Raw genomic sequence first — 24,897 nt, 5'->3', positions numbered from 1 at the left:
ACCCACCTTTGGCTCACTGTAAAAAAGTTGCCCACAAAACATGACGCATCATGAGCGCTTAGCTCCCAGCATGCTTTGGGAGATGCAGCATTGCAAAAAACAAACAAAACAAACAAACAAAAAATAAAACCCCCGAAAAATGGAGGCAAAAAAGAAGCTTAATCAATAAAGAAAATTGTTGCTAATTAAATAAAATTGAAAATATTTTTTTCCCAAAAGATGAAAAATGTAACTTCAGATAACGCCACAAGGCCACCTGTGGAAAAGATCACCCATACACAGAGATACAGTGTACACAATACAGCAGCACATGCGCTCCCAGTGATTCTATCAGACAATACAGAATAAGTAACAGCATATCACTCTTGGAATGCTTTTGTGCAAAATTCTGAAAGGCCATGACCCAAATCACAGACTAAAAGTAGAGAGCCATCTATCTGCACTGGTGGGCGAACACCCACGCCAGCATATTTATCTTCCCCTAAAGCCACTATCTCTTATTAGGAGATCAAATCTGAGCCTTTATGTTTCTGGATTATTGCTCATTTTTCAGTGAGGAGACAAATCTAATTTTTCAGGGGACTCTCATGGATGAGCATTTTCACTGGTCAAATGAAGTGGGAGAAGCAGGAACTTTCTCCAACTCTCTGGGTGCAAAACCACAATTCTGTTTTATTCTTTATTAAAGATAACTTGATCCCCCATTAAAAAACAACAAAAAGAACCCTGTGAGTTAGCACAGGGCAAGTGGCAATTTGGAGTAGGGGTTGTTCATGTTTAATCTGTAGCAACCCCGGGCAGAGGAGCGGATGTGATCCTTTAAAAGTGCAGAAAATACTACTTGGCTTAAACTGCATCATGACTTTCCATGGCAGGCCCTGGGCCACTGCAATGAAAGGCTCAAAAAAAAAATAATGGAGAGCAGGTGGAAGGCATTTCTAAATCCATTTCAAGTCATTAGGGGAAAAATTCAGAGAGAGAGAGAGAGAGAGGGAGAGAGAGTGGAAGAGAGAATGAGTATGAAGGAATGAAAAGAGAGAGGGTGAAAGTTGAAATCTGTGATTGTCATGGGAACAATCCACACAGGAGAGAATTGCGTTACCATCCCCCATCATTTGCACAAAGAAAACAAGGAAAGGGCAGATGATACAGTACCTCCATGGTCTGAGACTGATGCATGGCTTTGATTGCATTCTGTGCCATTGCCCTTGTAGAAAATGTGACAAACGCACAGCCTGTGGGAAACAAGGGGACAGGGAGCAGGAAAGACAAAAAACAACAAGACAAAAGGGTTGGACGCTTGTTAAACCAACACGGTCTACGAGAACTGCCACAGGACGACACTGTTCTCAGTAGTACATGAAAATAAACAACTTCTCTCTTTGGGTTTTATTGTAGCTTGTTTTTTACACACAGTGCTGACTTGCTAATCTGACCGAAGTAGAAAGATCTGTTGATTGATTCTTTTTTTAACATGGAGACGAGGAGAAGGGAGTCGGGTGACTCTTTGGAGCCAAGGGGTTTGAAATCAACTAGATCTAATTCACATTTTCTAAAATAAAAAGTTGTTCTTTTACATTTTCTGCCTGGCTGATTATCTTTACTTCGGGCATCCACACATTAGGGCTCTGGATTTCAAATTTTAGCATTGATTTTTAAGCAGCAAATAATAAAATCCTCACTCCAAGGGCAAATGAACATAACATCCCAAGAGCTTGAAATGTCAGCAAATAAATATATCTCATCTCTTCTGGGTAGTTAAAAAGTATATATGTATAAATACACATTGATGTAGTTCAAATGCAAACCAATACACCAAATCCTGCACAATCCAGTACTTATTAATTATGAACAAAAACAAATGCTCTAGTACTCTGAGAAGATTCAACAGTGCATATATAGCAAAAGCTTTGAATTTGCATTGGATTTTTTTATTTGTATGGAGTCTTCATGACCTCTGGAAGTTGTGACTTTCTGAGATGTTTCAGCAATTTGGCCTACAATCTAACATTCACAAGACAATGTACATTTCCCTGAATGTCTCCTGTGAGACCCATCGAACTTTTCATGGCTATCTCTTTCTCATTCTGAAAAATAACTAGAACCTAGAGAGCCTGTCCCTGCTCCTTATAGCAGCACTGGCCACCCTGCAGGTCACCACTCCAACTACACGGCTCATTGCCCTTGGCACTGATAAAAACACTGCCTTTTGAAATTCACATTGTATTCATGCACCCTTGGGCTTCTAAGAGAAAAAGACTAAAATTAATGCAGATTCAGGCTGATTTTATAATAAGACCACAGCACACTAAAAGCTGAGCTAAAGCAAGGCAGACTTAGTTCACTTATGATCTCTAATGACTATAAAAGTGCATTGATTTTCAGCTTGTTTAGCCTTGCACAGTTTGAACTTAGGTATCAGAGCATAATTTCATGTTCCGCTCAATTTCGTCAAAACATTATTATTATTACTACTTAAAAGACTTCCAAATGAAGCCGATGTAAACACCGAGAGGGGAAGCCTGTTGTCACCCCAGAGTGAACTCAAGAAAGCGGGATTCTGGCGTCCACAAGGCGAGGTGGTCGCTCGCCCCTGTGGCCAGCAAACCGAACAGAACGTTCTACGTCTCAACAACCAGCGGACTGTTTGGTTTACATAAGTCCATTTGTGAGCCATAAACCATAATTGCCTTCTTTTGCTCTGCATGGGTACCTGGTTGAGATGATCAAGTCAATACTGTACTAGCACCTTTTAATCAAACAGCAATGCCTGCCCGTTAACCCTAAGACACAACAGCATCCAGTCATAAAATAGTCAATGCATTTTTTTTTTTTTTTGCATTATGCTGCAGTTTTTAATACACAGAGCTCTCAGTGCAAGGGAGATTCACCTCCCATTCCCCTCCCAGCTGAGCTGGCCTTCCGCAGCCTGAGGTGTAGCTCACCGTGAATGCCGAGCTGCTTCATCTAGTTCCCTGACATTCGAGAAGCCGGTGACGCTTTCATTTAAACAGGCTGCCTGTACCTATACTGGCTGCAGGTTTGGTCACCAATAAAGGCACTTTGGCAACATCTCTGAGGCACCTAGATGATGTGCTTGATAGCGTGGGAAGCAGATGACATCACCCGGACTGGCTTCCCTAGTGACACTCAGCTCTAAAAGGGCAGAGCCCCAAAGTTACCATCCATTTCCAAGTAATATCTCCTCAAAATCACTGTCATCATTAGCAGAGGAAATAACACTCAGAGATTTTTCTTTTCCCATTTTTTTTTTTTTTTATCTTGAGAGTGCAACGAAGGGAAGATGTATCGAATGGAGACGTATCTGAAACCACGTGCAGCCTGGACTAACTGTTTTGAATAGTTGAGAAGAACTGTGCCAGTCACCTCATTTGCTCTCGTTACCCAGGACCATGTGCCGAACTGGCAGTTTCCAAACGGAGGTTAAGAATGCATAAAAAAAAATATTGAAAATGTCAACAAAAATCAATAATGCACAGTTTATGCATTTACCACCATTTCGAAGCAAGCAGAACCTTTGTAAATAACTTAGTGAGAGAGACATCGTAATCAACAGGTCTAAAAAGAAAAGTTGTTAGCAATAGAACAATAAAATCTAACTTCTGTGAACTCAACCCATTGCCCTTTTCGTCTGTGAAACCTGCAATTAAAGCTCGACTGATGCTTCTAATTATACTCCTCAACCCATCCAGAAAAACGATCTGACAAATCTGATGACTTCTTTAACCTTTTTATTCTATTGGCAGTGGTGTAGTAAGAGAGAGGTTGTCTCCTTAGGGGCTCTGTCAAGTTCTGTACTGTGTGCTGTGTTCAATGACTTAGGAGAGAAAATTACTGTGTCATTTCTAAAGCGAGAGTGTATGTTGAAAAATTTCACTCCCTCAGCTGCTCTGGATGAAGTAAGCAACTTCAGAACCAAATGTTTCATGGACCGGGAGCTCTTTAACCTCTGTAATTTCTCTTAAACAGTAGGTTGTGGTAGGGCTATGGTTAGATTTCAATTTTCTTTTCACCACCAGTGAACATGCTGTGGTGGCTATTTAGGGTTAGACCTCAAATCTGTGGCTTTTCGCTAACATAAGTTCCTACCACCAAGATTTGGCTGCTGGCTCCTTCTACAAACTAACTAGATGACTTTCCACTGGACAGAAGTGATTTAGGTGAAAACTGTCCCCTTCTCGTATTAAATCGAGCTGCTGGGCACAGCAGGGTTCGAAAGGTCCTGCCAGGACAGCGGCTCTGATCTTGTAGGGTCCACTCCTCGACTTTGCTAAGCAGAGTGTTGTATGTGCTGTCTCAGCAGTCAGTTCTCAGGCTACTGACCAAAATGCAAGAGAAAGCAGATTGGGGAGAAAAGATACAGGCACCCAAATAGTGAAGCTACATTTGGGGAGGGGGTAGATAAGATAGCTTGTATGTTACTACCTTAAAACCTCCAAAAACATAATCGCAAAAGAAAAGAAAAATTTCCATCTGTGAATGTGGCTAACCTTGCAATTATTTATTGTCTCCGCTTTCAGAAAGTCAGAGATTGCTGATCGAAATGCACGGAGTTGAATTCCTCTTATTTCGGTGAGGTTGCCTTCTTGCTAAAACAGATAAATGACTGACTGGGAAGGGCTTCTCAAACAAAGTAATTTTCTCCTACAGACAGGATCTAAGGACAGCACGTGGCCCTGTCACAGAGATTTTGGAACGCATCTATCACGCCTATCCTGTCAAGTGAAAGGATACCTGAACTCAGGGGCCCTGCCTCCTCTCTTGGCTGTAAGAGCATTTTTGGAGAACTGGATGCCTTCTTGCTCTGCACAAACACAAAAAACACAGGCCCTTCTAAAAGCATGTACAATGCCGGGGCCTCTTTTCTGCTACTTCTTGCAAAGAGAGGCAGCAGCTGTACTTCAATGGAAAAAAGCAAATTTAAAATAACGTGTGCAGCACGAAGATTTCAACCTACAGGAAACTTGTTTATAAATTCCCATCCAGCTGAAAAAAGATCGCCATGCAGCCAATTTTCCTCGCTGTCTCTCTCTGAGCAGTGGCAGGGGTTACTGCACATATGTTATCAGTATAACAACATTGGAGCACACAAATGAATACTCTAATGAACCATTCCCAATGTTGGGTCTATTTACAACTGGCGTGGCGCTGGAGGGTGAGTGCAGACTGGGTCTTAGTCGTTGGCAAAACCCCGTCCTTGAGATGAGGTTGGAAGACTATATCCAGAGCCAGAGGATAAGATACAGTCGATAATCCAGGGGGCATCTGATAAAACTCCCTACGTTTCTGAATATTTCGGTACTGCGTGGGCAAGACTAAAAGGGTATGATCAAGACTGGGTCCCTCTCCGTATACATGTTTTAAAAGTCAAAAGCCCTATCCTAACATCCTGATCAGATATAAAAACAAATCAGGATTGAATGGCTGAACCCAGTCTGCGCTCGCCAACACCCCTGATAATATTGCCAATTTATTTGTCAAGAGTTTTGGCAGGAGAATGTTGGAACACCATAAACACAGCTGGAATATTCTTAAACGAGCAGAAAGTTGCCTTAAATGGCAGTGGAGATCTGACTCCAGTTTTGGGGAAAGAAACATGAAATAAATTCCTTTACTGTCTTTGAGTTACAAATGTTCAGTTGCCATGGTGCAGAAATCCCTGTATGGATTGTACCCAAATAGTCTCTTCTGACTGTGGGGTCATGAGTGAGAACAAACATGTGTTATTTGAGGAAACCAACATGCTAAGGTAACACTGTTACATAAATGCACTGGCTCAGAAGCCTCAACCTTTGATCCTGAGAGCTACGGTCTCATCTGACTGGCCATGTGTGGGCTCTATTCGCTGCCTGCTCACTCAATGAAGGCTTGGGCAGCAGGCCGGAGAGGTCTCAGCAGGAGCTGAGTATCAGGAGATGCTTGAAATCATCTCAAATCAAATTTGCCAAATTAGAAAAGATGGCAGAATGGGTCACTGCCCCGAAGAAGAAACACGTGTTTAGATGTGGGCACACTGTGTAAGGTTGGTGGAGTCCTGTACCTGGTGAGCAGCTTCAGTGTGCTCAGTGGGTGCTGGGTGCTGTGTTCAGTCCTGATCATTTCCTGGGGTGAGGGTCGTGGGGGGGGTGTGTGTGCTGTCCTGGAACATGACACAGACTGGGTGCTGGTGATAATGATGGGACTTTCAAAATAGTCTTTCATGCTAATAGGTAGATCAGGCCTTTATTTTTATTTATTTTTATTTTTATGGATGCACTGAAAGTGTAGTAGGGCTTGGCAGGCACCAAGCAAGGGTCCTGGCAGCCCACTGAGGGGTACGGAGTCAACCGGCCTGGAGAAACCTCAGCTTACTACCTATGAGGGAGGGATTTAGACCCTGATGTGACAGAGAAGTGACACTGGACACCTGTGGAGGAGCATCATTATTCTTGTAGCTGAAAAGCAAACAAGGGAAAGTGAACCACCCTATAAAAACTTTTTTATTGACTAGTTTATACCCTGGCTTAGTTATTAGAAGGCACTTTTCAGAGCAGCCAAGCTTTCATTTCACTTAATTTTTATTTATTTTTGAAACAGCTGAGCCAGCAATAGGCACCGAGACCAGAAGTGCTGAGAGCCCTTTATCTGCAGGGCCGCCAATGGGGGACACATTCATATTTGGTTGAAAACTGCATTCCTTTAATGAAAGAAAAATAGTAGCATGAAAGAGAATTGTTCTTTTAACAAATACACTGATTCAGGAGTGGTCCCTTGTACCCAGGAGTTCCTGGGTCCTGATAATTGAAAAACCTACCACTGTCTGTCTTTATATTTCAGAACAAATGGTTATAAATGAGTATTTTCTTTTTTGCCATAGGGAATTCTCATCAGTTCACTAGAAATTATTTTCTGTTTAAAAAAGGGTAGGGAGGACGATTCTACTCCTTACCCTGAGCCAGGTTTCCCATAAAACACTGATGAGGGAGGGTCTTCCCTAACTAGTTTAAGAAACAGGCTGCTTCTGTGTCTCATCTCGATCAAATGGCTGATCAAATTGGCCAAATTCTCCTGTCAAGTCCTGGGGCCTCTTTCCTATGAAAGTTGAGCTGCTTTAAAATCTTATCTGCAAAAATAACTGACACCCACTCAGGGAGCTGAACACCAATGCCATCCATTCCTGTCCCCACTGGACGGAAGGTGAGGCGAGAGGGGGTGGCCACTGGGTACGCAGGCCCAGCCTGCAGAGGGACAACATGCCTTCCTAACTCAGGGCCAAGGTCTTTTCTAAAGCAAAGGGATGGTCTGCTTGCACAGACTCTCCCCCACCACTAACCAAGGATGCATCACGAGATACACAGGGCAGGTACTGTGACTGCTGCCATCTGCAGATGGGGAAACTGAGGGAGAGAGGGAGGAAGCTGAAATGACTTCGGTAACATTTCATATCAGAAGTTCTGGGGCGGGACCCGGGGGTCACTGACCTCAAGCTACTGTGACTGAACTATGAGTGACTGAAGGGCCCCCCTTTCTCTTCTCAGAGCCGCACGCCTGGGCGCATGAAACACGCAATGAGGACACGGAAGAGCGCCGGAGAACGCTAGCAGGAGAGCGCACCGGGCCCAATTATGAAACCGGCAGCAGGATGGGACTGGAAAAATGTTATGTGTTTCCTACACATTTTATCCTTTGTTTGGACACCCTGCCTTTCTCCTCCGGACTCCCTCTCCTGGCTTGTGTGCCTGAGTGGGCATACATGTACCCTAACTGCAGAAGAACCACATGACCAAATATGACTAGACACTCTCATGGTGTCCGTCTGCCAGGTGGCACAGGGCGGGCTCGGGTGGACCTCCAGCGTCCTTGTGCTGGCAGGCTGTGCAGGTCACCAGCATGACACACCATTTTGGATGACACAGGTGGCTACAGATGAGACCGAGGCACTGAGTCTGCTGGTTAGCGATCCTCCTCGATATCTGTGTGGCTCAGTTTTTAGAGAACCACGTTTTCCGGGAGAGTTAAGTAACAAGGGTTCAGAATTGTTCAAGGATGCCCCAACTGCCATCTCCCTGCCCCCCCCCCCCTTTTAACCACCTGCAGAATACAGGAACGGAAGCCCGAGGCCAATCCACCTGCTCCGAGCTCTCTCGAATCCCTCCGCTCGGGAAGGCGGTGGGTGTGGCGCACGCTGTGCCCTGTGCCTGGATTCTGGCAGCTGACACCGTGACGCGTGCTCCAAAAGTCAAAGGAACAAGTGTTCTTCCGCACAGGGTGCTGACCTTAAGTAAAACCAGGAGAACGGCTGAAAAATCAGGGCTGTGAGACTAAATGCCCAAGCTTTTCTTTCTGCGTGTGGTTGGGGATGGCCGCGCCGTCCCGGGACCAGAGACTGGGAATAAAGACGTTTCTAATTAGCCCCGTGGAACGTGCCCTGATGACGACATTCATGGAATGAGCTCCTTTCTGTGTTGCAAAACTACGGATTTCTTAGGGGCCCTGGAAAATGTCTTCCGCACACTTGCTTTCAGCGGGCCTGGCGGGACGGACGGGGACTGCAGCCAGGTGAGCGTTAACACGCACTGACAGCCCTTCCGAGTGGCTTAAAGAGGGGGCGTGTGGCCTTGTCACCGTGGATGGCAAACATCGACCGAGGATGGTGATTTCCAACTACTTTGTACAAGTGCTTGTAAAAATACTGGTTTCATCAGTGCTCAGAGCAGCAGCCTTTGCTTCTACCATGGTGACAATGAGAGAACCTACAATCTTCTTCTGGATGGAGTCGCTTCTCTGTCACTAACAGACTCCCTGGGTTCAGGGCTCCAGGAGTTTCTAAATAAAACCCCGATGCCCCAAGAGGGGCCCGGGTATGCGGAGCCCGCACCCGCTCTGGGCGGCAGCACCGACGTTCTTCCTTGTTCCCTGTCCAGAGGCCCGCGCCCTGCACATCTCTTTCGGGCACAGCCAGAAACTCCGATGAAAACAATGACTACTCCTGCTCCCCTTCCACCCCCCTCCCCCAGTGCCTACTTCCCTTCGAGATTGAAAAGGGATGTGTAACAAGGAGGCAGCCTGCGGCTTCCCGCCTGACAGTGATAACCTCAGCTAATATGTTGGCACCGAGACCTTCCCGACTTGAGAAATAAAATGTGATCATTTCAGCAACGGTGAAAAGTTCAGGCTGGATAACTGCACCACGCGGGATGTATGACAGGGTAACCCCTTGCTGCGTGTGGCGGCTACATCTGCCGTGGCTGTGACACAGAGCTCCAATTAGCACCCGAGGAACGACACCTGAGCGCCGGCACACTCACCTCGACTCAGCCCGTCGGGGCCCCGGAGGATCCGGCACTCTTCTATCTGGCCGAATGGAGAGAACATCACCCTGATATCATTCTCGTTACATTTCTTCGAAACCATTCCTATGAACAATTTTCTGTCTTCCACAGCTAGGAATGAAAAATAACGCATGAGCAAAGGCCATTGTCAACTTTTCCCTTGCAATCAATGCTTCGCCACCGACGCGCCCACCGGGTGCCGGGCTCGGGAGGGGCCCGGCCGCCCCCTCTCCCGGCCCCCCGCCCCCCGCCCTTCCTGAGCTCTCACTGAGCCTGTTCTAATGAGGAGCTTCACAGGGCACAGCCACCAAGTTCTCTCCCCCATTTGGAAACGCATGGTAATATGTTTACTAGAACGTTCAAGTCCCAAGTAACTGCTAAACACTGCCATTCCACAGAGATATTTTTGGGGACAGACTTTTTTTTTTTTTGTAGATGTTCTTTAACTTGAATGACAGGGAGAGAAAAAGGTCAGCAGAGGAAAAACAAAAGGAACAGATGTAGTGGAACAGCAAACAAGACTTTGAACAAGGCACTCAGGGGAAGAAAGCATCCTTCTCCCCCCATTTCATGTAGCCTTGTCCCCACAGACCCAGAGGAGTCGGAAACCCAGTCAGTGACCTGTCCGGAGCTGGGCTCTGAGCCCCACCTGGGACAGCGCATGTAGTCTGTGTCACAGAGAGGAAGGTGACTCTAGTGACGAGAACGGGGCAGTAGCTACTGGAGAATGACACCAGGATGGCCTCGCGCCCTGGCCCCATGCTCGGGGTGAAACCCGAAAAAGGACAAGGAGGGACTGGTCCTACTCCTTCCACTTGGGGGCAGAAATGCTCTTTGGGTGTCATGACAGCAACATGCAAATTCTAACCTTGGAACCAGATGGGGGTCATGACAAGGAAAGGTTTACCTCAGGACCCAGGAGATTTCCCTCAAAACCTACACGCTTGTGCTCAGGAAGACTGGCCTACATTTAGCCTCAAAGGCACCATTCTAGTTCAGGATGGTGCTGTGAGTCTCTCCCAGGAGAGGGCGCGACTGTCACAGAGCCTCCAGGGAGAAGTCCCGCTGGCTTCCCCTGACCCATCCCTGGTCCATCCCAGTTCAGTATCAGAAGGAGAGAGGACAGCAGCCGCAGGGGCACCTTGCCCGCCTGGCTTCGGGAAGGCTCTGCCGTACATCACTGAGCAGAGCTGTGCATCATCTGTCGTTGCTACTTAATTGCTTTTATTTGCTCCTCTCATCCTTTCCCTGGAAAGTAAGTGTCTCATGTTCATCTAACCCCCAGAACTGTATTCCAGACTTTCTGGGGCCAGTTCCTCTTGGAACCTCACACTCCCTGACCTCTGCCCTCCGCGAGGGGACAGAGGGCTGTCTGTGCAGCGGCAATGAGGCACAGGGCACTGGCTCCCACGCGGGGGTAAGTTCCAGTGGCCACTGTGGCCGAGGCTCTGGATTTGTAATGTAATTTAATGTTAACTGATTTACATTTAAAAAGCCATGTGTGAGTGCTACACGGAACAGCTTGGTTTGGAGGGCCCACGTGAGACAGTAAGTGCTCCGTCACAGAACCCCAGACAGGAAGGAGAGAGTGAGCGATGTTTGTCTACCTCTGAAAGAGGCCCTGCGCCTGGCAAGGGACGGACTCGCCTGCAGTCATTCAGCAGGTAGGTGGCCTGACCTGACCCATGACCTGATGTCCTACCGCCATCCAGGCTTCTTTCACTCTACTGTGCTCCCTGCTAGCCCAGAGGATGCAGGTGAGGGTTAAAGCAGGGAGAGAATGCGGGGGCTGGGAAACGCAGGTCCCAGTTCCAGCACAGCCATGAAGGTGATGTGTGACCTTGGAGAATGAACTGACCTCTGTGGACCTGTTTTGTCATCTATAAAATGAAGGTTTAGACTCTATTCATTTCCCTTTTCCTTCCTCTCTCTTTTTTTTTTTTTTAAAAAAAGCTTTCCTTTTTTCTTTATTGATTTTGAAAGAGAGAGGAAGGGAGAGGGAGAAGGAGAGAGAGAGAAACATTGATGAGAGAGAACATCGGTTGGCTGCCTCCTGCATGCCCCTCACTGGGAATCGAACTGGCGACCTCTTGGTGCATGGGTTGATGCTCAACCACTGAGCCACACCAGCTGGGCATTTTCTCTCTTCCTTAAATACTAGAGGGAAGCGGCCCAGCCACATGCTTCGGTTGACGGAAGCACATGGGGTGGGGGAAATGGAGCCCAGAATCCTTCTGTGCAGCCTCTCTTCACACTCGTGGCTGCTCCTAAGACAAGGCAGAAGAACTCCAGGGCTCCAGGGAATACGGTTGAAGCCACAATTCCACCGTACGTGTCAATTACAAACTGCACCCCATAGTTTTGAGAGCAGCTTGAGGGAAGATAAGGGAGTTAAGCTGGCCTTCCAGAAGCATGGGCAGGGTCTGAGAGACTGGTGGTGGGATGGGGGAGACGTACTGACTGGTCAGGAACAAGTAGGGGCTGTGTTTGGGGCAGGTGGAAGAAAGCAGCCTGGCTTCCGCACAACAGGCACCGCCATTTGCTGCATCTGCAGAGAGGGCTCGATGTGTAAGGAGGTGGCGGAGGGTCCTCGGCCTCTGTCTGGGTGGAGATTCACCAGGGAGATATGGGCGATGGGGTCACTGGCCGATTCCTGGAGGGAGGCCGCTGAGGACCTGACTTCATATATACAGATTTTTAAAAAACTTCAAGTTGAAGTTCTTTTTTAAGTAAGCAAACTATGAATAACATCCTGGGAACTAGTAAAAGCAAAGCACGTCAAGGGCAGTGTTGGCACAATGGTCTAAGTGCTAGAAACATGAGCTATCCCGGAAAAGGAGCTTCCCTTCGATGGGGTCGTGAGCTCCGACGCCTGGGCGGCCACGGCGAAGCCGAAGCCGGAGCCCTTCCCGTGAGAGACTGTTCGGAACCGCAGACCCAGATGGGGAGCGGGAGGAACTCTCTGACTCGGGTGGTAGGAAGGGACAACTCCTAGGTGTAGTTCTTACCCTCCTCCCTCCCTCTCATCTCGGGGGCTTTTGCCCGAGGAAGCTGCGGCTGCTATCTCCATGGGAGTAACAACACATTCCATTCTATTTTTTCTGATCCTAAAAAATCTGGTTTTAGTTCTTTTAGACAAAAACAAATAATACATTCCCAGTAGTCCCTGGTAAACCTAAGATGACAGTATTTAGCCAAAACAATTTGTAGATTTTGAGCTTTAGAGTGATATAATAAAACATGCAGCTCCTTGGTAAGCTAAAAATGGTTTGTTTTTACTAAGACGAATATTAAGAAAATGAAAACCATTGACGAAATTCTGACTTCCTAGTCACCACTGCAGACAGGCAGGGAGATGAATGATATAACTCTCACTATTTTTCAGTAACAACTATTAGCTAAAAGTAAAAAAAGCAGAACCTATACCGTCCGTATGCCAGTCAACGTGCTGACGTTTTCCGTGTGTGCGCACAAAGGAAGCTGGACGTCTGCAGTCTCTTCCTAGCCAAGGTCGTGCTGTGGTTTTAACAGCTGGGCCGTGTCTGCTGTCATGGGGAATTGGGGAGAACTACACACATCCAGCTTCCTTCTCCCCTGAGTTCTCCTGATTTTCCAGTGAAAACCCATTCATACAAATTCTTCCTGGGATTCTCAGGCCAAGGTTCCCTCTAAACAGCTTTGTCAACATTTTAAACACACACAATGATCTTCGATTCGCTTAACGTTTTCATCAATGTCTGATGACTTTCTTGGTGGGGGTTTCCCCAAGTACTCACAGGCAGTAAGTATCTCACTTATTTTTTTTCCAATCCACAAGAATGCTGACTGCTTAAATAAACCTACCACAGGTTCATAGTATTCTGCTAAGTGCTTCAGAGAAATTAAAAATAAAATAAAAAGGATGAAAGGATAAGGTCTGTGCTCTCTTGGGAAAACGTCCATGTGCCTTTCGGGTAATCAATGGATGAGAGAGGGGCACTGATTGAATATACAGAGGGCTGCACGGATGGGTTACCACCGTCGGTACCAAGAATGGCAGAACTGGAAGGTTCTCCCGACATGGGACCATTCCAAGTCCTCCTGCCATGGTTTAAATAAGAAAGGGTTAATATGATAAGTGGGAACTTTTTTTTTTTTTTTAAGTTCAGGGGAATAGTAACTTACTTTTTAAAAAATCCCTAATTGTAAGCTGGTGCTGACACCCTGGTATACAACCTGTCAAAGTCACACCTGGATTTGGGGTGGCCTGAATTAATTAACAACTTTTCAATGTGTTAGTACTAACATATGGCATTTAATTACTGCCTCCAAATCTGTGAGTCTCTCTCCACTTTGAATTTCAAAATTATTTCGTCTTCCAGTAAATCAGAGGGGCTGGGTAGGAACACCCTGTTATTCCTACGTGTGCGGGAGCATTGCAGTCCTTACCCTCCCTGACAATACTGCGTCATCTCGACCCTTGCGAGCTCTGAATTTGACACACGGATACTGGGGGTTTCTGAGGCCTTGAGAAAGGAGACAAGGGTCTTGAATGGCGTTTCTGGATTTGAGGTGTCGAGGACCTCAAGATGTGAGGCTGGAAGATTCAAGCAGAATGGACTTATGCTTCGTCTAGAGTCAAAGCAACCCCTTCCACTAGGGGCATGGAGTACGAGTGCACCCTGGCTCCGGCCACCGGGACCCCAGCACGGAACCGAAGGTGACTGCTGTGCTTTTCTCATCTCTCACTGCTACGCAAACTCCAGATCTAGCAACTGCATTTAATTTTCAATCTTGCACCACTGGTGTAGTGATGAAGGATGAAAAGCTGGACAACAACCCCTCCAGTGAGACACAGCATACAGAGTGACTATGCACATGTGCTGGTCCCTGGAAGCCACAGCTCCTCCAGTGCCCGTCCCACACCGTCACTGCACTATGTGCAAGGGAAAAAGAACAGAAAAGCTGGATTCTTCTGAAATTTGGGTATTGACTCAGTGTGTTCTTCTTAAGGTCCCCAGCATTTTATTGCTAATGCAATGGGCTTTTTCGGGGGGAGGAGGACACCGCTGGCATAGAAGCATGAAGGCAGAAGGAACATGAATGAGTTGGCATAAATGTGCTAGAGGCTGCAGCTTAAATCAGAGCCAATGGGAAGGGTGGACCAGAGGAAGCCAGGGAGATTCTGGAAGCCTGTTCAGTAAGATACTGATGTGCAGGGCAGATCGAAGAGCAGTCCAACATTTCTGAGCTCACCACAGAGGGAACCCTTTGTCAGAATCTCCACACGGACAAAGGCTGAAGAGAGAGATTGCTTTTCTGGAACTCATCGGTCCATCCCCAATTAATCTGTGATGAGCAGCTCTGTCTTGCTCAGCAAATACAAAGTTTTAGAAACCCGAACATACCGATAATGAAGGCAGCCACTGTCTAACTGTGATGAGTCCTCTGTGCTATCCATAAATGTCAGCAAACTCAATACAAGTGCAATTAGAGCTCGTCATACTCCTTTCACAACCGCACGAGCTATTTCCAGTATCTGAGCCAAAGAAATCTTTGTGCTCTTCAAGCTCTGGAAACCATGCCCACCTGTCAAAGCGGCCACGTGACATCACAAAAGGCTTACAGCGCTTATCACTTGCTTTTGAAAACGATACATTTTTCCTGAGCCCTCCCTCAGGTCCAAGGAGAACCCTGAACCCTGGTCATATCTATGCAAGGTGAGGTTTCCCTGGAGCCTCTGCAAAGAGGAGCAGATTTCAACCCATTTATACTTTTTTAACATTTTAATTTTTTTACTGGAAATTCAGGAAATGAAGGTCAATCTACAAGGCAAAGGGAGAACTGGCCCAACAAGCAGGTTTGGGGGGTCCTTTGTGTGGCCAGATCTGTGCTGTGATATAACAGCCAAGGCTGGAGGTGCCAGTGAGCTGGAATTATGTCGATAACTTGGCACAGCGATTATTTACCATGTGCCAGTACTATGCTCAGCTCTTTGTAGACAGTGACTTAGGTACTGCTCAGACACCCTTGTAAGGGAGGTGTTACAAGCAGGATTCCCACTACAGACCACGGCAGACCCGTTACAGCTGAGGACAAGGTGGCCAGGTGAGGCTGCAGAACGGGACCGAGGACACAGCTAACAAAGGCAGTGTCAGGGATCAAGTCCAGGTTCCTCAAAATGATTTTTTACTGCTAATGGCACTAATCCCTGAAAAATGGCATTTTTAGGTATTGTCTCATCTTAGTAAAAACAGTGCCCAGTCCTGCTTGGCTTTTGAGACCGTGCAAAATTGGGTGCGCACATCACAGTTTTATTCTGTTGCTGTGGCAAACCTGACCCTCAGTGTCCAGAGTAGACACCGGACAGCAAGGGCAACGGGCCATTCTGAGACCTCCCTGCAGCTGTTCTCTGGAAAGCATTCTCCAAGTCAGGCTCATGCCTGTACAACAGAAAATGAGCAAGAAGGAAAATCCCTCTACGGTTCAATTATTTGGGCATTTTAGGTCAAATATTTCCAACTCAGTTCTCGAATTCATCACGTCTCTATTGTTATGATCTAAGGTTCATCCACGACCCCTTGTATGGACACAGTTTAGAGAATGATGGAGCTGAAGAACAGGGGGCATCTCTTTTTTGGCCCAAAGCTTCAAGAGGACCTTCACAGACAGAATTCATCCCACAAATACAAGATTCCTCTCTCCCATGGAGAACAGAACAGACTGCAAACGTGCATTTATAGAGCAAAGGGTTCTGGGAGCTGTCATGGGTACGTGCCTTGAGCACGGGTGGACACACTCAGTGAAGAACCCTGGAAGGCCAGGGGAAAATCTGCACAGCAATGATTACACCGTAGAAGTGCTCTGTCCTTCACACAGCACTGTAACACACACCCAGCCCGCGTCTGAAAAGAAGGCACCCTAGACAGGCAGCTACCATTATTCTTATTTTATGGATGAGGACATTGTTTCGTCTTTGAGTGACGAGTAGAGATCAAGAGACTGAATGTAAGTTCCATGAGGTCAGGGCTGTCTTTTGTAGTCGGTTCTTCTTCTTTTTAAAATTCATTCCTGCAGCCCCAGCTAGTGCCATGCCCGGCACACAGTAAGCAATCAATATTCATGGTTTAATAAAGGAATGAAGTGACATGACCGAGGTCCCGCAACAAAGCAGCAGCAGATTTGAGACGCTCCGACACTAAGTGCCGTGTTGGTGATAAAGTAGTAGCGGACGTGGGGAGTTAGCTCGGAGAAGTGTGCGGCTGCTGAACGGATGGTGGGCCACCCCCGACACACAAGGCTGGTGCTAGCAGTCCACGATACGAGACGTGGGCTTCTCTCCGAAACTTTCTAGTCTGTGAAGAAGCCAGAAAATGGGATGCACTACAATTAGCAAAAAATACCTCGCGGAGAGGTTTAGAGCCCAATCATAATTTACATTTGCAGATATGCAGATCTCTGAGTGCATGGCTTCTGCCCTGATTACTAATTAATGAGGTGCAGCACTGCCTGTGGAAGGAAGCGTGCTGATTGTCAGTCTTGTGGGACAGGGGAGCTCTGCGGTCGGAGACGGGAGGAGAGGCCTTTCACATACATTTCAGTAAGTTAAAAAAAAACTAAAACAGAGACAGAAGGCTGGTGTAAGTGGAGGCAAAAGCCTGAGAGAGAGAAATGTGGCGATCAACCTTCTCGTGTCTTGGACAGTCAAATCTCTATTATTCCACGGACCTCATCAAACGCCTATTTTTGCACGGAGTGGATGTTTATTTAATCAGCAGACTGAATTCTGAATGAATTCGGATGCAAATGCATTGGTACAATTGACAGAGGAGTGCGGTAAAACAGCCTCCAAGCCAAAGAACAACAAATGCAAAGGAGAACAAAGATAGCCTGGTCCTTCCCGGGCGTCCCTTTCTCACTTGTCCTCTCTGCACAGTGGACATCATTTCTCCCCATCAGGTGTCCTGTGTTGCTCTGTGGGAGCAGATGAACAAGAGCCAAAGGCCACAGGGTCACTGCATGGAATAAGTCCACTACAGGGACAGGAACAGCCATTTCTGGTAACGTCTTCACAGACCTTCACACTCCAGAGATAAATGAGGTAGAAACGTGAAGCCCAAGTTCCCCAGATGTGCCAACTACAGTGCACATTTCGGGAGCAGTTCTCTCTGCCCTTGGGAGCGACAACAAGCCTGGAGCCGGCCTCTCCCTCCCCGGCGGACTCTGTGACTTACAGACACAGACAGTAGACGAGACAGTTGGTCACCACCTACCGTTTGACTTCTCACTATCTGCAGGCTTCATCTGAATGGGATGATGCATCTAGAAATACAAAAGTGAGAAAAGGTCAAGGCACATTGAATAACTGTATAGACGTTTCAGAAACCCCACACTATTAAACTTGAACACTGACATTGCTATAAGGACACACACATCATAATAATAACAAGACCTCTCCCAGGTAAAAGGAACCAAGTCCAAATGCACGCCCGTGTCTCAGGTGCAAGGACAAAACCTGTTTAGGGCACAGGGACACAGCAGTCGGACTTCAGTTCAAAACCTGGTTCTGCCACTCAACATGGTTTCCGCCTGTATCTTGGCGGTGGTTCTGGTCCTGCCGTTTATGATAGCTACATGATCTTGGACAAGTGTCTTAACCTCTCTGAGCCTTAGTCTCCTCGTCTGAGAAATGGAGATCACACCTGCACAGCAGGGCTGTGGAATTAGAGAAGGTGTATGTATAGTGCTTCATTAACAGGGCAGAGGATGTGCTAAGAAAAAAAAAGAGCTCGTTACTTTGTGTTATTCGACATTCAAATGCAGATTGTCTCTGTGTTCCTTCTGGCCGCTGCATGGATTTTTCTTAGGTCTCAGAGTTGTAAGAATCCGAATGTTTGGCTGTTGACTGATGCAGGTGCCATCATATAATTTTTATTAAACACAAAGTGTGGGGTAGACAGGAAGGAGAGAAGGAAGGGGGCCCAAGGGGGAGGCGGGAGGCAGGACCTTCGGGCCACGTCTGTTCAGGACCTATGTAGGAGCAGAAGGAGCCTGCCATGAACTGGGCGCCCCCAGCCCTGGAAGCAGTGCCCAGCACGCCCGCAGTGGGCCCGATCTGCAGACCCTACTCCAAGCACAGAGTGCTGTCACCATTTCCAATTAAAATAAATTCCTCAGACTGCTTTCAAAGGTCCTCTTGCCTCATATTTCATCCTACCCCAAGGAACGCCGGAGCCACGGGGTAGATGGAATCACTGGCTGTGCGGATGCTTTTATTATAATGGGTGCCATTCTCTCTGAACCTTTAATTTCCCCAGTGGACTTCCATCGCCTCCACGCCACAGCTCTGGGTTTTATCTAATTTAAATGAAAGGGGAATGGTACTTGGCTCGGGCACTTAAATGGTGGGAAATTATTATCAGGCAGTCAGGACCATGTGCAGCTAATGCCTGCCAGGGTCTTCAAAACACAAGAGGAAGAGGAAAGAGGGGGAGCCGTCAGGGACGAGAGGCCAAGTAATTCAGAGCTGCTTTGTTTATGCTGAAAGGCAAGATGCTCTTATGCACAGAACACAGGCCTTGACACGTGGGGCCTGCTCGTGTTCCCCCTCCGTCCACTAATCTAGTCGGTGTGCCGAAGAGTCTAGAGTGAAAATGAAACAGGTAGGGGTCAGTAAGTAGACCAGAGTTTTTCTAAAAGACTAGAATATAGCCCTGGCTGGTTTGGCTCAGTGGTTAGAGTGTCGGCCTCGGCCCGTGGAACAATGAGTCGTGGGTTCGATTCCGGTCAAGGGTGCGTATTTTGGTTGCGGTCCATCCCTGGCCCTGGTCGGGGTTGTGCAGGAGGCAACCAGTCAATGTGTCCCTCTCACGTCAATGTTTCTCTCTCTCTCCCCCTCTCTCCCTCCCATGCTATCTGAAGATAAATAGAAAAATATCCTCAGGTGAGGATTAAAAAAAAAGAGACTAGAATCTACACCTAAGCAGGCGGAAGTAAACTGTGGGAACTCCTGGGCTAAGGAATGTGGCCTCCGTCCCACAGGAATGGAGAAGATGACCAAATAAGTGAATAGATAAACGCTGGGGGAAGATGCACCGAGTCCTTGAGTTAGCTCTTCTTCCCGCACGGCTCATCCGCTGGCTCAGCAAGTACGTGTGAGGTTCCCACTGTGTCTCTGGCTCTAGGCTAAGGAGTGAGGAATGAAGGCCCAAGGGAGAAGTTCAGGCCCTTTGGGTGCTCACTGTGCAGTGGGGGAGGCTGACGTGTGAACAGCCCCCCAAGGAACATGGTAAGAGTTGCAGCAGACGCTGGAACGAGGTGGGCCGGGAGCCCGGGGGAGAGGCACTGCTTATGCCTGGTGAGGGAAGAGAGGGCTTCTCAGCAAAGGTGGTGTCCGATTCCTGTCCTGCAGGCCACGCTGGACTTGCCAGCGGGGGAGGAGACATGGAGTAGCCCACGTCAAGACACGGTGGTGAGGAAGAGCAGTTTCCCGTAGCAAGTCACCCAGAACCAGTAGGGTGGGGCACGGAAGAGGCCCAAAGGGAGTGGGCATCCAACTCTCGGGGGAGCTTGTGTACTAAGACATTGCAATTTTGTCTGAAAGTCAACAGTCAGGCACTGAAGATCTAAGCAGCCAAGGCAACAAGACCAAATTTGAACTCTAAAAAGGCCTTTTGGGCTACCATGGAGGAGGGACTGCAGAAGGAGACACGGGAGGCGGGAAGAACAGCAAAGAGGCTTCTGCAGACGTCTGCGTGAGGTGAGGCAGGCCTCCACCTCAGACCACCGGCTGGCTGTGGGGAAAAGCGGGAGAGAGAAGCCCAGGCTGGACAACTAGACATACTGTGGGATTATCACCCAAGTAGAGAAAACACAAGACAGTCATTTTGGGGGCGACCTGTGAGCACAGGGCTGCACGTGACACACTGCATGTGGCTGTGGGATTAGAGAGAAGGTGGGAATGTGCGTTTCAAGCTGCAGCAATTGCCAGCGGAAGCCACAGGCATGGGCGCAGCTGTCCGCAGAGGGAACGCGGGGGACGAGGCCAAGGGCCGGGCGCAGAACCACAGGCTCTGAGAGCATCAGGCGAAGGGCGGCGAGAGGAGCGGGGACAGCTGGTCTCCCGGGAGCCTCGCGGGGAGACTTTTAAGAACAAGGTGGTGCTGCTAGATACTGCGATGAAAACGCCCAAGTGTCCTTTCGATTTGGCAATAAAAGGGAATGAATGGGGGACATTCATCAAATGTTTCTGTAGGTTGGGGGGGGGGCAGAATGTGAGCTTGCAGAGAGTCAGAGAGTAATTGTGAAGATAATTCACAATAAGTGGATATGATGAATGTAGACTTCTATTGCAAGAAGAGCAGCTACCAAGGGGGGCCAATGGAGGAACCCTGATGGAGGACGGGATGGAGTCCTTCCTTCCCAGGTAGCAAGACCTGCACAGGTTAACGTGCTGAAAAGACACAGATGAGATCCACAGGTTCGAGAGAGGAAAGAGCAGGTAAGTATGCCTATACTGTGTGCGGGGCACAAATGGACTGACTAGGACTCCTTCCCGCAGGGAGCCTCATCCTGCTCCTGTTTACTGCGTCTCCCGATCGCATCACGGTAGCGGATATGCACACACACAGAAGGAAAAGGGGGCCAACGTTAGTGCGGGAAACGTTCAGACTCATCTGCGAAGTGCATGGAGGTCTGCGGGAGGAAATTCACGCGCTGTAATCCTGTAGGGACAGAATCATCCTACTTTCAAGTCAAGGGCCCTGGCAGCCATTCAGTCCAATGTTCTCAAGTTATAGGTCTGAGGGGATCAAGCGGCGTCACTAAGGACACACAGCTGGTTCACGATGGAGAGGGGAGCAGAAACCTAAGCTAGCTCCCTGCTCTGACCCAGTGCCGACTCCCCGGTCACGCTGCTTCTCCGCACGCCGCCCCACATGGGACTTGGACTCATGAGCCGGTGATGAAGAGCTGCACGCTTCCCTTGCCGGAGGCGCCAGACACTTGTCCTGAGATGCCTGCAATATCCCCTTAATGAAAGTAATCTTCCCTCCACTCAACTCCCCAAACTCTTTATCTATACAGCTTTATGACCAGTATTATTCTCAGGCTTGACTCTTGGTTTTCTCAGAGCGGTGGAGAGAATTAGCTCAGTCCGTGACCCAAGACTACCCAGAAGGCTCAGGAACACAGCAGTGGCAGGAGTCACGCATGCAAACTACACTGGTCAACGGACCACAGACTCGAGCGTCATCCCGGGAGATGACAATGGAGCTGAGCAATTCTTACTGCCGGGTGACCCCGTCACCACCCTAACATCTTAGTGTAACGCGCTACTCACGTGTCTGTGGAGACGCTGATGCAAACAATCCATGTAAACAAGCCTACTGCACTGCTGGTTGGATGAAAGTATAGCGCATGTAATTACGTGCAGTATAATACTGATAACGACAATAAACGCCTGTGAAACTGGTTTATGTACTTATTACAGTATGCCTTCTATCATTACGTTAGAGTGGACTCTTCCTACTTATTAAAAAACTAGTCTGCTATAACACCGTAGGCCGTGCTCTGCTGGCGGCAGCCTCATATGCTCCCGTGGACTGCGTCTCCTGATGGCATCATTTGGCCTTGTGCTTGCTTGAACCGCATGTTGATTTGGACAGTAACGAGCCGTACAGGCTTACAGCCTGGGAGCAACAGGCTACACCGTATTGTCTGGGTGTGGTAGGCTACACCATCCAGGTTGGTCTACGACGTCCACACAACCAGGAGCCTGCCTGACGACACAGTCCTCAGAAGGTGTGCCCGTCGTTAAGGGGCACGCGACTATGAGAAAGCATACTGCGACTGAAGTCTTGAACTTGACTTTGGTCTTTCCTAGGCTAAGAGGGGGTGACAGTTAACTTCATAGAGATTGCCACTGTCAGACCCCAGTGGATTCTGAACGGGCTGTCACCCCTGCTTCGGGTATGTGCTGAAGACAATTTAGATAATGTATGTAAAAGCCCCGCGACCTGCGTGGAGAGAGGTGTTCAATCAGACCTGCACTAAGAATGACTCATTATCATGAACAGTTCAGTGAGTTATACATTTCTGATCAGGTACAGGATGTAAATGTCAAGGAAGACACACAAAGAAATGGTTTGGAGGAATCCTTCTCAAAACGTTTCACTTCCTCGAAATCTCGCGACTCCAAAGACCGTCAGGAGATTTGTTGAACGTAGAGATGTTCCTGTAAAGGAGCAGGCATTCTAGCTTCCAGCTGTAACAGAGGGACCTTTCCCTAAACAGAAAATGGCCTCAAAGATTTGATCCAGTGTGGCTCCAGGACTACTCGATCATGGCCTTACTTCTGCTTTTACCAGACACTGTCAGCTGCAGGAATACAATGGAATGGAGTGCTCGTCCTCACTGAGCCTGGACGTGGCGGTGGACAGAGGTCCACCGGCCGTTCCCCACTGGAGGCTATGTGCGGCGCTAACCCCGGCGGCACGGGAACCCCGTGGAGAGGTGCCAACACAGACACGGAAGAGCCCGCTGGAGAAGGCGTCTCAGCCGAAGCAATGGTGAGTTCAATCTTGAAGGAATCCTAAGGCAAGTCAGTGCGCAAGAGAAGGACATTTCAGGGAAAGAGCAACATGTCTGAAGGCACAGAGCAGGAGAAATAGGTTGTATGGTTACAATGGGACATCCTGACCAATGGCAGAAGCAGCAAGTCACTGAAGATCATCCACCAAATAAAATCACCCGGAGCACAAGACTAAGAGTGAGGGATATATTCATGGATCAAAGTATTTCAGAACAAAGACAACGATGCAAGTCCACTCAACCCGGAATGAAAAGTGCCACAGGAACCATGACTGGCAGCCAGTAGCGATACCCTCACCGCATTCCTCAACAACTCAAGACAAAACCCTTGGTGTCCGAACTGCTGCTGCTCAACACTGCTGCCATAGCTACTGGGGACGCTGGCTTTACCCGCTGCCAGGGCTGGACAGAGCAGGAGGCCGGCGCTCATCTGTGCTCTGCACTTGAAGGTCCCAGTCGACAGCAGCCGACCAGAGGAAGGGCCAGAGACTCCGGCAGTCACTCTTCCAGTCTCCTAACGTCTCACCTGTTGTAAGGCGCTCTCAGAGTCAGGGTGGAAGCTCGTCCCCTGGGGGTGGGGCGTGGGAGGGGGTCCCTCCTCCTTCTGTCTAGAGCAAGTAAGCACATGATCTTCAAGAATTTTCGCAAGGAGTGTCCTAAGAGACATGCATTAATTAAAGCGAGGCTGTGCCTCCACAGCCTCACAGGGCTGGCTGTGCCCGGAACACCCTGTACCCCAGGGGTACACTGAGGCACAGGGGGGCGCCAGCTGTCATCACCCAGGCTCCCTGTGGGCAGAGGGCGTGTTCCAGGGAGACGCCAAGATAAGTTGTTGTGGGAAAAGGTCCTGGTTTATGGCAGTGAATTTGACTTACCGTATTTCACTGAGTTTACATTTCTATGAATATTTCTTTGCCTGCACAGGAATCTCCTTTTCATTTTACTGCAGAACAACGTGTTGCTTCAAGTTACACGGGAAGGTCCTGGTTAACCTCTTGGTCCCTATTTGACCCTGCTTGTTTAAGAACCAATGAAGTCTAAAGACAAGGGAACTTTTAAGAGCTCCCTCCCTCCGGGGGGGTGGGGGGGGGAGGGAGGGAGCCAAGCGTGTTCCTTGGACATCGAGGTTCAATTTCAGCCCCACCTGGGTGTTAAGTATCACGTCACATACACAGTAAGGTGGAGTCTCTCCTGAAGAGCCGGGTGCTGCTGCGGCTCACGGAGGGGCCATCCCTCCGGGTCTGATGAGGCTTTCTGTGAGTGGGAGCTTCTCGAGAGGGACCCTAGCTCACGATGGCCTGTGCCCCAGCTAAGCACCACAGCGATGGCAACATGCAGCCTGCTCCTGTCTGGCGAGGCCCGGCGGCCATCCCAGCCTCCACTCGCGGGACGCTGTGTATTGGGGCACGCCAGCCTTCCAGCATAAAGCCTCACCCTTTACTCTGCTTCTCAGGAGAGAGTGACATTCGTCCCCCGCCCCACAGGGGGCCCCAGAGCTGGGTTTCCTGCCCTTGGTCTTCAGAGCGGCCGAGCTCCGACAGGACCTAATGCTCCTCGCTCCTGAATACGTTGACCTTTGATGGGAAGCCAAGAGCCCAGCTGCGGCTCATGAAAATGAAAATGAGGGTACATCTGCAGAGCAAAGCCATTACCCAAGGTCTGCGGGGGTTCCTTCACATATGGGGAGCTGTACATAACCCTGGCAGCAGCTGGCACTGCCTACATCCCGAGCCCCATCAGGTCTCTGTGACAGAGCTGAGGCTGAGCCAGAGCACCGAGTCCCCGCTACATGCAAAGTCCAGCGTGACCGCTCCAAACCCCGCCTCGGTCCCGTGATGAGGGAGGCGAGCGTGTGGGTTTCCCCAGCCGGTGCCATCACAGGCTGAGTGTGGAAGACGGAGGGCCGGGGGGAGGTGACAGGGCGGGTTCCTCACACACAGGAGGGCGTCTGTGGTGACTTGTTTAACCCCAGCCATCACCAATTGATGAGCGAACC

The 24,897-nt window shown here is 48.7% G+C and overlaps 1 protein-coding gene across 8 annotated transcripts in view; it reads right to left on the bottom strand.

Moving 5' to 3' along the window:
• Positions 1 to 24,897, bottom strand: part of CELF2 (CUGBP Elav-like family member 2) — a 317,950-nt gene that overhangs the window by 60,214 nt on the left and 232,839 nt on the right. For 6 of the 8 annotated variants that reach the window (XM_036264792.1, XM_036264782.1, XM_036264801.1 and 3 more), the window contains exons 4-6: positions 17,585 to 17,633; positions 9,309 to 9,443; positions 1,156 to 1,235 (exon numbers count right to left, since the gene is read on the bottom strand). In XM_036264792.1, the coding sequence (XP_036120685.1) occupies positions 1,156 to 1,235; positions 9,309 to 9,443; positions 17,585 to 17,633 (264 nt within the window). Of the gene's footprint in view, positions 1 to 1,155; positions 1,236 to 9,308; positions 9,444 to 17,584; positions 17,634 to 24,897 lie in introns of those variants that run through there. The other 2 variants (XM_036264843.1, XM_036264840.1) reach the window with 2 other exon arrangements.

Source organism: Molossus molossus, unplaced genomic scaffold, assembly GCF_014108415.1.
Source record: "Molossus molossus isolate mMolMol1 unplaced genomic scaffold, mMolMol1.p scaffold_m16_p_1, whole genome shotgun sequence".
Taxonomy (NCBI): Eukaryota; Metazoa; Chordata; class Mammalia; order Chiroptera; family Molossidae; genus Molossus; species Molossus molossus.
This window is presented reverse-complemented; position numbering and strand designations above follow the sequence as displayed.